Source organism: Plectropomus leopardus, chromosome 18 (assembly GCF_008729295.1).
Source record: "Plectropomus leopardus isolate mb chromosome 18, YSFRI_Pleo_2.0, whole genome shotgun sequence".
Taxonomy (NCBI): domain Eukaryota; kingdom Metazoa; phylum Chordata; class Actinopteri; order Perciformes; family Serranidae; genus Plectropomus; species Plectropomus leopardus.
The window spans coordinates 23,405,943-23,419,080 of NC_056480.1; the positions used below are offsets into that span (position 1 = coordinate 23,405,943).

The 13,138-nt window shown below is 40.5% G+C and overlaps 1 protein-coding gene across 1 annotated transcript; it reads right to left on the reverse strand.

Annotated features, from left to right (window-relative positions):
* Positions 1 to 1,037: 1,037 nt before the first annotated feature.
* On the reverse strand, positions 1,038 to 7,326 carry LOC121957683 (cbp/p300-interacting transactivator 3-like). The gene is made up of 2 exons (XM_042506418.1): positions 7,090 to 7,326; positions 1,038 to 4,203 (listed from the first exon to the last, which is right to left on the reverse strand). The coding sequence occupies exon 2, from the start codon at positions 4,188 to 4,190 to the stop codon at positions 3,498 to 3,500; it is 693 nt and encodes a 230-aa protein (XP_042362352.1). The 5' UTR covers positions 4,191 to 4,203; positions 7,090 to 7,326; the 3' UTR covers positions 1,038 to 3,497.
* Between the last annotated feature and the right edge of the window lie 5,812 nt (positions 7,327 to 13,138).

Below are 13,138 nucleotides of genomic sequence, written 5' to 3' on the forward strand. Positions count from 1 at the left end.
AAAACATCTTTCAGTGCAGGGGGACTTAAAAGTTAGAACACAGCCTCTGTCATTGTTACTAATCAGCACACCACTTTACTGTTTTGACTTTGCAATGGAATTTGGCTTTAAACATTCAAATGTTAACATTATATATATATTATATAACACTGTGTGTTATAACACACAGTGAGCTTAAAAAACTTGGTGGGTCCAGCTTTGTGTTGACAGTGTGCTGACTCATTCCTATTTAGGATATGTCATTTGTACTTTTCTCTTGTTTACTCATCACTTTGTGTAGGTGGAGAAGTCTGTAAAACCAACAGAAAAGTATAACTCAAATAGGACCCATTGATAACGTCTCAAAGCCTCAGTTGTTTAGACTGCTAATACAAGGACCATCTTGGTATATAGCAACCTAGGATTATCCATATGTCAAGTCCATTAGGGTTTCCCTGACATAAATTTATTTCTGGTGGCCTGCCACGATTATTCACTGCACCACACTTCTTTAATGCAGAACATACTCTGGGCACAGGTGGGGCAGCAAAAAGTCAGATGGAGTGCAAGTCTTAGAACTCACCACTACAAACTGTTCATAGGTATTTGTAATGCAATGTGACAAAATTTGTATGTAACCCATGCAATTAGAAAGGCTGTGATCAAGTGACAGATGCACTACAGAAGTAAAGAAGGAAGTAGTCCACGTAGGAAGGCGGGTCTGGTTGGTGGTTGGGTCAAAAAAAAAACAAAGGATTTTTCCCCAGGAGACTAGTGTTTGTGTCGCATATGAAACCAAGTGAACTTTGAGTTACTTTTTTGTTGTTAACCCTAACCATAACCCTAACCCTAACCCTATGTAAGTTTACTTCCCTAAACCTAACCTAATTAACATTACCTGCCTAAATTTAAAGACTCTTAACCATGTTTCTTTTTTTTTAACCTAAACCTGTAAATTTACTTTTGGTACAAAGCATTATTTGTGAGAGAGCTATCTAACAAACTGTTGTATGATGGCTAACAGTGGATAAAGGAATCGCTGAAATACAAAGAAAACATTTCTTTAAATAAATATTTTATTTGAAAATAAATACATTTTCTTAAAATAGAATCAATAACATTACAAAAGCTTTGGGGAAGTGGGAAAGGAGTCAGGGGGAGGGGGGTTTACCCAAATGAATGATGTGTAATTTGGAACACGGAGTACAATCTCACACGTTTATCTACCATCTTAAGACAAATTCCCACAATGTGTTGTACTGTACATTCTCAGCTGCTTCGTGGGAAAGTGGTGGCGTCCCTCACGCTTGCTTTAACATGCAGTCTACTTGGTCTTAAAGCTTCAGGCCCTGCACTCGAAAACCATTGGTATACTGTATCTACACACTGATTTTTAAAAAAATGTAGGATATAATCTCGTCAAACACATCAAAATCAGCCACTGATTTACATTTACATCTGACAATGTATTTTCGAAAAGTACCTTAAATGTGTCTAGATCAACTTCACCTCTAGTCTACAGTACAAAGATACAATACACAAAAAAGGCTGCGCTTATTGATATAGCAGTAATCAGAGGCCACTTTCTCGCTAAGGCCAGAAGTATCTCCATTTACACTGCGAGCTTATGAGTTTGTCTGGCTGCAGTTTTGCCAGGCAGAAAGAGAAACAGAGCGTTAACTCGCTGGCACTTTTCTGCCTTTACAACAGCGTTTCAATGCCCATTGTTTGAGTCAAGAGCTCAGAGATGGCAGATCTCCAGAGAGACAGGGACAGTGGCACAGTTGTATTGGAACAGATTAACACAGTGCACTAGCACAGCCCTGACCCCTCTGACAGCTCCACAAATAGCATTAGGAGTGCAGGAAGTTCTCTCCCGCAACCAGCCTGCAGCGGCAAAGCAGCAACCTTGACAAAAACCTAATTACTAACTGTGCAAAAATGGGAAAAAAAAGCGCCACAGAACATGTCCATTGTATAATTATTGAGTCATTGGAGAATGTGCAAGCCGACCTCAATTAAGACAAGCGTGTGAGAACATGTAATTTAAATCTAATCAGTAGAAAAGCAGCAGAGTAAGCTAATCTATGGCAAAAACAACAACTTTGCACGCTTTGTGCTCCACCGCTCGCTCTTCCCGCCGAATGAAATCAATGCCACAGGTAGCAGATTTAAATAATGATTAAACTAAGTGCTGCCGGGGAGTGCTGTGTCCACACATTGTGTCCACACATAAGAAAAAAAAAACAAAAAACTCTCCCCTTTCTCTCCCCACGCAGCCTCCTATCGCCCCCAGCACACAGGGCCATGGTTTAGGGAGGAGGACGCCATTCAATGGTTTTTAAATGCCTCGCTGCACTGACCATACACAGACGTATACAAACAACACACAGATGCAAGTTCTGCAATCACGCACTTCTTTTTTTTTTTTTTTTTCTTTTTAAACCAATCCTGTTATAGAAAAAACAACTCAGATCTGTAGCCAACACCTTCCCCCTCTGATTGGCTTTTCTTGTATTTTCCAACAGGCCACACTTATGGCATTTTTCACACACTAACAGGTTTCTTCCTCCCTAACTATTGCAGTTCTACAAACCCAAAATTTGCTTGCAATGAGCATCTAAATGTCTCGGAGCAGATAGACTTCTGTGTCATTTTCTACAGATAAATGTTTTGTTTAAGCCGACACTCTAAGATGCGATGCTTTGCCAATGATTCAATCACAGTTAATTAGCAGGGAACAGATGCGATACATTTAATGATTGCAGATTTAATCGTGAGTCAGGTAAATGACACTGAAAGCTTTAGGAATCAATGTAGCACATTTCACCCAACCGATCCGAGATAAACCCCAGCGCATCGCACAGGAATGCTGCATAATCTCCGTCTCCTGCTCTTCAAGGAAATTTCTTGTAGGGAACTCGGTTTTGAAGAGCCAGCCTTCAATAAGCACACAAATTGTCAGAAATGATCTGCTCTTAATCCCTTCATCCTTGTACAAACAAATTCCAAGGACTACCTTTTAAATTTGTAAAACGTCTGCTACTATTTGAAGGTGTCATCAGAGATAAAATACATTAAGAGATGCCACAGAGTGTAGCAGACCCAGATGGAAAGTCTTTTCAGGCCTTTCCCCCCGTTGTTTTTGTTAAGTTTACAATGATCCCAAAGCCTTGGCAATGCAGGCACATGTGCTGAGGGGCCAGATGGGTACAGACAGAGCCCGCTGCATCAGGATGCCTCAATTTGGCCAAAGACGACAGATCCTCCTGGCACTGGCTCAAAGGAGAGAAAAACCTGGTGCTTTTTGCTGCGTTTTTTTCTCTCATTACAATTCTTCATCAACTCGCAGGCAGGTCAGTGTGAAGGCGTACTAGACACTGTCAAATACACAGACACAGAAACACCCAAACAGAACAGAGAGATTGTCTCCTCTCGCTGTGCTACTGTGACCGCTCAGTCATTCTTTGGGGGTGTCCAGTCTAAACAAACCCAACAAGCTTCCGGGCCGCTTTTGCTCAACAGCTCACCGTGCTCGGCTGCTGTTTGCACACAAAGTCTGATAAGAAGTCAAACTCGTTCTGTCCCAGGAAGAGCTCGGGCAGCTCCTGAACGCGATCCAACCCTAACTCCAGCACCAGTGAAGTCAGAACCTCCTCGTCAATGAGATCCATGTCCATGCCATTTAGTCCCAAAGGGCCGCCGATGTGCTGCATGCCGGATAGCTGGGCCGGACCAACTCTGTACTGGGCGCCGTTGGGCATGTGGTGGCCATTGGCTGAGCCCAGCGGGTGTCCATGGTACTGAGTGTTGAGTTTCTGCAGGTGCATGCTGGCCATCAGCTGCTGAGAGGTGAGGTTACCGGGGAGGTACTGCTGCGGGTGTCCGGCCTGCTGCTGCTGCTGCTGGGGGTGCATGTGGTGGTGCTGCTGCTGCGGACCCTGGCCGTTGTACATCATGTTCCCAGACATCATCTGGTGGTGGTGGTTGGCCATAGGAGCTCCGTTCACAGGGCCGGCCATCCCGCCGGGTCCCACCATGCCCTGCCGTTGCCTCATGGCCGCCTCCATGTTGCTCTGAGGGTTTCTGCCATAGTGCATCACCTGGCCGTTGGGCATGGTGCGCAGGCCAGGTTGGCCGTTGTGCTGTGGAGGTCCATTCATGCCCATCCTGAAGCCGTGGGTCATGGGCATCATCATGTGTTCAGCCATGGCCTCTGTCACCCTGAAAAACATACAACACATAAAATTAGATTTTTAATACAACCTATTGTCATTACAACCTCATTACAACCTCAGTACCCGCAATTTAAAGTGGCAATTGACTATTTTATGAATGAAGTTCAGTTCACTCATCATTGCCTGTATAATGTCTATTTTGGCTCTGGAGAGAGCGTTCTCAAGTTTGAAAGACTAACCTTGGATGGGCAATATAGAAAAATAATTAAATCGAATGTTTTTTGTTTTTGTTTTTTTTAGTTTTGGGACAATTAACTATTAGAATGTTTTTTTTTATTTTTGGGGGAGAGCATATCAATGTTCCTAGGGTTCCTATTCTTCAGTTTAGTATTCTGTTAACACACATAGACCTCACGATTGTGTTCCAGTCAAATCTGACCTGTCTTAAGTTAAAATATTTTATAATTAGACCTCTTTCCTCAGCCTGTTTAGAGATGGCAGTAATCAACTACTATTGTTTTCCTTCTGAATTATTTTTCTACTTTTTTCATCTTTAATTTTTTCCCCCTCTCTTTTAATTGTTTAATTGTTTGACTAATTTTTAGTACTTTAAATGAAGGGCTTGGGAGTTTATCTCCATACAAAAGAGTAACTATTATCTAGATTAAGACCTGTGCTGGAGCAATTTCATGACTCTTGGTGTCATGATTAAAGTCCCCTCACCTGACCCTGTCATATTAAGCAAGTGAAGAGGAGGGGGGCATTGAACCCTTTGTCATGTTGCCATTACGTGCGATATGAATTTGGGAAACAGGAATAAGTCCCTTTTTTCCCTCCAAAAGGGGGCCTATAACACGGCTGAAACATATGTTTAAGGACATTGTTAAGAAGATGAGAGATAAGTAGAGAACCCGCTAACAAAATTAATTAATCTGCTCCTGTTTGTGTTTCTTTACAGATCATTAGCCTGATATTTACAGACAGCTAGTGGGCTAGCATTAGCTTACCAGCTGGTAGAGACAAACTGAACATAGTAGAATCTGCACACTGTTCAGTCGACTCCCATGGAGTCATTTTTTAGTCTGTCCACAACATTTAGATATAGATCCACAGAACTAGGTAGCTACCTACAGGACTTGTTACTCCAGACAGCTAACATAACCAGCAATCACCTGCTCAAAGTAACCCTTTTGTGCATTTTGTCGATTTTCTCGATTTAGGCAAACAAAGGCAACAAAAAATAGAATTAATAGAATTAATACAATCTGTTGCCAAGCCTGACCCTAATGATGTCGTCTGGGTTATCTGATATTGGGATCGGGACTTTTACATTTTTTTTAGTCTGTGTTATTTGATACAAAGCCGTGATTACAAACTGTTGGTGTGGGTTTGAAAGATGTGAGCATTTAGGAAGCAGGGGAGATGTAACAAAAGAGGCACTATCCAAATTGCATTATGGGAAATGTAGGATCCAGTCTCTTTGGTTTTTGACCCAAACTGAAGACTAAAAATCTTATTCCCTTCTTCAGTTTATACTTGTGAGTAGGACTGGACTATATATATTAATATTATATTAATGTCACAATATGAGACCAGATATCAGTTTAGATTTTGGGTGTCATAATACCGTAATGTGATGTGAAGTGATGTCATCACTGAATTACAGTGAAGTGATGTCATTTTCTGAACTTACCAGACTGTGAGCTGTTCTGTTACTTGCCTTTATACACTTAGTCATTATATCCACATTAGTGGTAACTATTTACCAAAAATGTCATTGTGCAAATATTTTGTGAAAGCACCTATGGCCAACCCTACAGTATCACTGCAGTATTGATATTAAGGTATTTGGTCAAAAATATTGTTATATTTGTTTTCTTACTATCACCCAACCCTATTTGTGAGTTCACCAGTTTTACTGAAGTGCAATAGTAAATTGCTGGAGTGACCCTTTAAACCAATAAAATAAACCTTCATTCTCATTAGAGCTATCTTTCTGTTGGAACTACCCTCCCTCAGTTTCTCTTTCTTTATTTGAACACTTCGGAAGTATCCCTGTTAAAAAAAAACCAAAAAAAAAACCTCAAACCCCCAGAATTACACCATCAGTGAGTTACCACTGGATATCACACCGACGAGGGAGGGCAGCAATACCCTTGCAGCCAAAAGGACGCAGAGGAATGCTTCTCTAGACCACACACACCTCTCCCCCTCCCCGACTCCTCAGCACACAACACACACTGCCTCTGTCTTCACACAGTCATTACAAAAGATCTTCAATTAAGATTACCCACACATGACAAACAGATCCTGCTCACTGCTGAAACTGCAAATTTTCTGACAACATGATTTCCTTGTTAGAGATGATTTTATCCTTTAAATGGGATGATAATGGGAAAAAAAAGACATCCAGAGCGAGCAGTGGAAGCGAGTGTCTGTGAAAAACAAAGACATTTCAGGCTTTTAAGTCCCCCCTAAAATGAACTCTGCTGATGCCCCTGGCTGCTTGTAGCAATTGAAGCCTTAATAGTGCTGATAAAACAAGACACTTTGGCCAATAGCCTAAATCCGCCTTTAAATTCTGCTTTTGTGTTACCTATCTGTGGCGCTTCTTTGCAGATCTGGATCCAGCCACTTTGTAAATAGATATTCTGAGGGAGGATAGTAATTGCTGACATTATCACACGAGCATGAAAGCTCATTTTTTTTCTTATCCTCGGGGACTCTGCATGTGCGCTTTTTAGCATTCCGTGCCGTAAAACCGCCACTAATATAATAGGCAATAACGCTGCAAGTGCGCAAAGTGACGAGGTGAAAAAGGATCAGCAGATCTAATCAGCGGGCTGTTATTATTACAGAGAGAAATATCAAATAGTCAGCGGTGCAAAGTGCCTCTCTACCTGTTTAGGGAGTAACAGAAGACGACACCTACCCCGATGTATTAATATCGAATCCGTACGGAGAAGTTGGATCAGTGCCGGGGTTGTTCCAGCTGATGCTCCGGCTACATGCAGCCCTGCGGCGGATACAAACTCTGCGGTGTCTCGGCAGTCAGAGGAGTTTGTTTTCTGGGTCAACTCCGGGATTATATACATCTATAAAGCACAGAGAGAGGGAGCGAGAGAGAGAGAGATAGGGAGAGGAGGAGCTACCGTCCTCTCCGTCTCCTTTGTTGCCATTGGTCCTCCCCCTTAATCACTGTGCAAAGAAACATTCACTAACTAACGTTACCTCCGCTGATCCACCGGAGCAGCAGAGCGCCGCGCAGCGCGCAGAGCCGCCGCGCGCTGCCTTCATCACCCTCACACTATAATCCCTAATGATCCCTACTCTATTAAGTGAGAGCTTTCTGTTTAAAGCGCAGCACGGGAGGATTCGCCAGGCTTCAGATTCTTCTTCTTGTCACAAAATGATAGAATCAGTTTACAAGCACAGAGTGAAAATTGCACAATACAGGGCAGTAAGTGGAATTTTTCTGCATCCATGTAATGTGGGAAGGTCGTAGTTTCCGAATTAAAAAGTCCTTCTTTGGATTTCGTTATGTTCAAAGTGAGAATAACATGTATACTACTGAACAAAACAATACCTCAATCATGTTTTAATATTTCTGTATAGTATTTCAGTCATTACTAGAGTTTATATATATGTATATATATAGTGTTATATATTATATATATATATATATATATATATATATATTTATATATATGTATATTAACATATTTTTATGTTTAATCTAGGTCATGGGCAGTAGTTAACATTAATAGTTTTACACTTTACATGTGATCAAAAATTGATATTTAACACATTAATTAATTAAAAAGTTTCTTACCGCTGACCAAACATTTATTTTTGCCCGCCATGTTTATGCATTTATGTCGTCAAGTTGTTGACACGTGTTATAAAATAAAGTTGGCATCAATGTTAGTTATACTCGCCTGGCATGCTTTACAGTTAAAAATGTGTTTGCTTGCTACAGCTAATAGATGCACATACTGAAATGTGTAACTACTAAAAGGAAATGATAGCTACTAGGAACAAAATAACACATTTTTTATTGTCAGTTGTTGACACTGTTTTCATCCATTTTCTGCCATTTCTGCTGCGCTGAAACATCACGCAAGCATCAAGGCAACTTGGGTATCAATTCTCAATTTCCCACTTGTAATTACGACTTTGGAAGGCCTTCATGTGCTCGAAACTTGTAAATATAGTAAAAACGATATTTCCAGGAGCACTTGAGGGCAGCATTTAAATCATGACAAAATCGTAAGTTCAAAGTTCATCAAGGAGCATCAGTTTAATTTAAAAGGTGAGGGGGCAAAGTAAGTATGGGCACAGATCTTTTCAAAGGGCTTTAGTTTTTCCAGATACCCATACTCCAGGCTAGCACAATACACAACCATGTTTTGGATTTTTTTTGTCATAAAATGGGGTCAAAAATGTTCTATACAGCAAAAAATGATTAAACTGGTCAATATAATAGCCCTTTTTACACATGGTACAGGGCTACCACAAAATCCCCTCTTCATGCACCCTTTGCATTTTTGCACAGAACCAATTGACGGCGGTATTATGTTGCTCCAGTGTGTGATTATAGAAAACATGCAGGCATCTCAGAATCAAGAGGCCTAATGTTTAAAACTTTAGCGTTGACCTCTACTGTGACAGATAACATTCTCCTTGACAGCAATTTAGAAATAATAACAATGGCATAACATGGCAAAAACAATATTTTACCATCTCTGTTATATGGCGGCTGATATTGTCTTCTGCTTGGAAGATAATAAGCTCCCAAATCTCGCTGTTTTCCCAATTTGCAGACATTTGTGACTGCTAATCTCCCTCTTTGAATTAGCTGCTTTTTGCTTCATTTTAAATGTCCTGCTGTTTCCAGCGCCGATTGCTACCTCCCCTGGCTGCCTAAAGGCAAGACAACCCTGTCCCCCAATTCTGTGATCGTACCCTACAAACAGAACATGACGGTTTGAAACTCCTACCCTGAAAAAGCAGCCAACCTTTTGGAGGTCAGGATTTCAAAATGTACAGACTCTTACAGTGTTTAAACTAGACACTCCAAGCTCCACTATAATAGATACTATACAACTTTTGCAGATTTAAGAGAAGTCCTTGTGCATGTATTTTTTTCTTTAACCTTTTTTCTTTTTTTTAACATAATTTTGTTTTTGACTGTAAAAAGTGCAGTGAGTGAATTTAGGTAACATTCTCCTTGAGTTTTCACTGTTTTATTATTGTAAAAACAATAATTAATAATAATTTTTAGATGAAAAACAAGGCATTTATTTCCAGTAAGGCTTTCACGTGTTTAAACATTGTGGGGCTGTTGATCTTGCTTGTCAGTGGGTCAATGTTTGATTGACTAATTAAGTGATTAATTTTTTTTTATATATCTGATCTCATCTGCATTGGTCAAAACTACATGTTACAAATTGGCCTGTCTTTCAATGCAAAAGCATTAGTCCACTCCATTAACGCATGCGTTAAAGACATGATACCTTTTTCTTTGCAGCATGATGGAAGTCAAACCACCTCCATCCAGTGAGCACTAACCAGCCAGTCCTTTTGTTATGGCCTCCCTCCCAGTGTGGAGAAAGTCAAACCCCCTCAGCAGGAGCTTGGTATGTATTCTTGTTGACACACACACACACACACACACACACACACACACACACCCTCCGCTGCAGAGGAATGTGTCCTATTTTTGGGCCCCTAAAGTCAGCCAGACTTCCAACCTTTTTCTAATGCACAATTCACTTGACCATTGTGCTTTTTTTTTCTCTTTTGGGAGGACGCTGTGTGTTTTGATCTGTGGCAACAGCCTCCTCCAGTTATTTACAAGGAGCGGTTGTTCTCAGCGGTGATGAGAGCGTGGCTTGAGTCAGACTGATGTTGTTTATTCTGGCTAAAACAGCTACAACTTTAAATTTATCATTTTTCAGTGTGCAGATTCCCAGTGGTGGAATGCGACTAAGTTATTTACTTTTAGAATTACTCAAGCACTGAATTTTGAGCTTCTTATACTTTACTTGAATATTTTATTTTCTTGTCCCTTTATACTTCTAGTTATTGTTGTCATTTATATTCCACCACATCAATTTAACAGCCATATTTAGCAACCATTTACTTTTGGTTGGCATTTTACGTAAAAGACATAACTGAATGAATTCATATTAAATGAATTCAATACCTTTTTATAGATTAAACAATGAGATACAAAAATTGTATGAAGTTATGTATGAAGATTGATATCACTCTTGGATCTGTAAAGTCAATCTAAAGCTATTAGAGCTCCATTTCTTGTCTTTATGCTAAATTAAGCTAATTGGCTGCTACCGTCAGATTTAGTGTATGGATATGCTCAACATGGAAGTTGCTGTGCTTGCAGCTAACGGTGCTTACTCCATAAACAGCACTAACAATATAGTGCAGTATATACTAAAGCAATAATGCTGACAGAGGTAATGCTATTAGCCAGGGGGAAACTGCAGGCAAATTTGTGTTTTCCTGGATAGTAAAGAAAGGTTACTAGTCTGTATGCTGTGCTGCGTACCTCTGGGGATGTTGTGGTCCTCAGATTTTGCTAAGGTGTGAGTACTCTTGACTTTCACGCTACTCTGGAACAGGGAGCTGCGGACATGCAGGCAGAGGAAGATGAACTCTACACCGTAGCCTCTGAGAAAACATTATCTTTCCTCTTCTGCTGAAAAGTGGTGAATTTACAGCTCACAGCAACTTAATATGACACAGTCTCTGGTTTTTGCATGATATCTAGTGTTAGCAAAAATGTTTTTTAGCGCTGTCACCTTTTTTACTATACTATTAGAATGCAGCTGTCACACTGAATGCCCACTGAGCCCTTTCAAACTATAAAACTTCATATGGAAAAAACTGAGTTATTGAGTATTTCAATTGAATAGCCAAATATGATTGGACTAACATTTGTGTGTCAGGTACAGCTCTAAATAACAGCGGTAACCTTGGGCAGAGCAGTGGCGATTTGCTAGCCTGTGGAAAACACACACACAGGAAAGCATATGCACTAAAATGCATGTGCAGCCGGACTGTCTCTCACAACAAAAAACTGAGGTAGCGTGACTTCATTGTCTGAACAGGGCACCATGACTCTACTATTTATAAGTATTCTTTAAAATGCATGACTTGTACTGTAAAATGTCTTTCCTAGATGCCATATGACAACATATCAGTCATTCCTGCACTGCTTTGTTGAACGCTGTCAAGTGCTGTTAGACATGGCTGCATGTAATAATGTGACAACCCTTCAGAGCACTCTGCTTATTTGACCTCATTTGCTTGTCTGGGAATTACTTTCTGGTCCGAGTGAGATAGAAAATGTGTTCTGACAGTTAACCAATGAAACTGTTAGCCTTGGTTATTGATCATTACTCATAAGCTGTGCTCCAGATCATGACTCAGTGATCCTACATACTAATCTTTTGCAGCCTCAAGAGAATATTAGTGTGTGTTTGGACTATGTGCCACATTATGTAATGACCACAGCGTCTATGCAAAAGTAGGAGGACGGATTTGATGTAATTTGTTTATGTGCAACTACTAGAACAAAAACAACAGCACTGATTCACTTTCACTCTGCCTGTTTGTCTCTCTTTCTTTTTCTATCAAGCCTACTCATTTTCTTGTTTTCCCCCCTAACGCCATATACGTCCAGGTTTCATATTACTCACTGCTTCTTGTTCCCTACTCTCCCCGCCCCCGCATCCCCCTGTCCATTCACACTGTCTCCACTTTGAATGCTTATTCCAATAAGGCCTTTATGTATTGTCACAACATGATTAATGCAGTTTTGGCAAAAGGCAATTATTGCCAGCAGAAGGGCAGAGCCACACACGTGGTAATCAACAGACCACCGTTCGTGCTGCAGCCCCCGTTCTGCCACTTGCCCTCATCCACACAGAGAGCACGGGGAAATAGATTTGTAAAAAGGTCATTGGAATAAATTGCCTCATAGGTACACTAAAATGTGTTTCGATGTGTCCTCCGGTGACTTAAACTGCCTCTCAAGTCACTGAGCCGTATGAGTGGCATATTTATTAGACAGTTTGTTTATGACATTTATGATAAATAAGAAGATTATGAGTATTTTTACATTTGTTTATGCAATTGGAACTCCTTAAGTACATCAGTGTGGACATATTTTATTATTCTATTCTGTAGGCAGCACAGCAGGGAAAGTGATGTGCTAATTAGGTGGTGTGTTGACTTTGGGTTCAGTGGCTTATATGATATTCACATAAGATATTTGTGAAAAACAGATAGGAGGCTGAAATGCTACTTCATTTACTGCTATGGATTATCTGTTAGGATGCTATTTAGCAAGGGATCTTTATAAATAATACTGGAACAGCCTGTTCTCACTCCCAGGGTGTCAAAATATGCCACTTGGGCAGTGTCCTTGTGGACACTATAATAGCCCTTAGGGCACCCTTTATCCTCTGTATAAGACGCATCTGGCTTTCAGCCAACTCTAAACCCATCACGAAAGTCTACTCACGTTAGTAACTATAACTACGTAGTTTTGTTGCCTGAACCTAACTGTTGGCCAATTCTTGGCCACGAAAGTCTGCTCATGGGACTTACTGCCAACCCTTTCGGCATCAAGTTAAGTCAAAAGGCAGCCCCCGCTGTCATTACATTGATACTGGGGGCTTCTGTCCAAGCGGCAAAATATGACTAGTAGTGATGAGCTCACATTGATTTAAACAAGAAACAACCAGGTCTAACAAAATCTAACCCTAATATCCAAATCTTGGAAGCACACATTATATGTGATGGATAGTAAAGGTGGGATGACTCCTAATGTCAGTGTCCATGACATCAAACAGTCCAAGACAGTTAAATTGCATTTGGTCTTGCGTCGATTAGATACTTTGAAGTGACAGAATTACACAGTACATCAAAGAAATTTAATGACACAGAGGAGG

Bases quoted from the DNA above. Each gene is read 5' to 3' on its own strand.
- LOC121957683 (XM_042506418.1), bottom strand. From the start codon at position 4,190: ATGGCTGAACACATGATGATGCCCATGACCCACGGCTTCAGGATGGGC.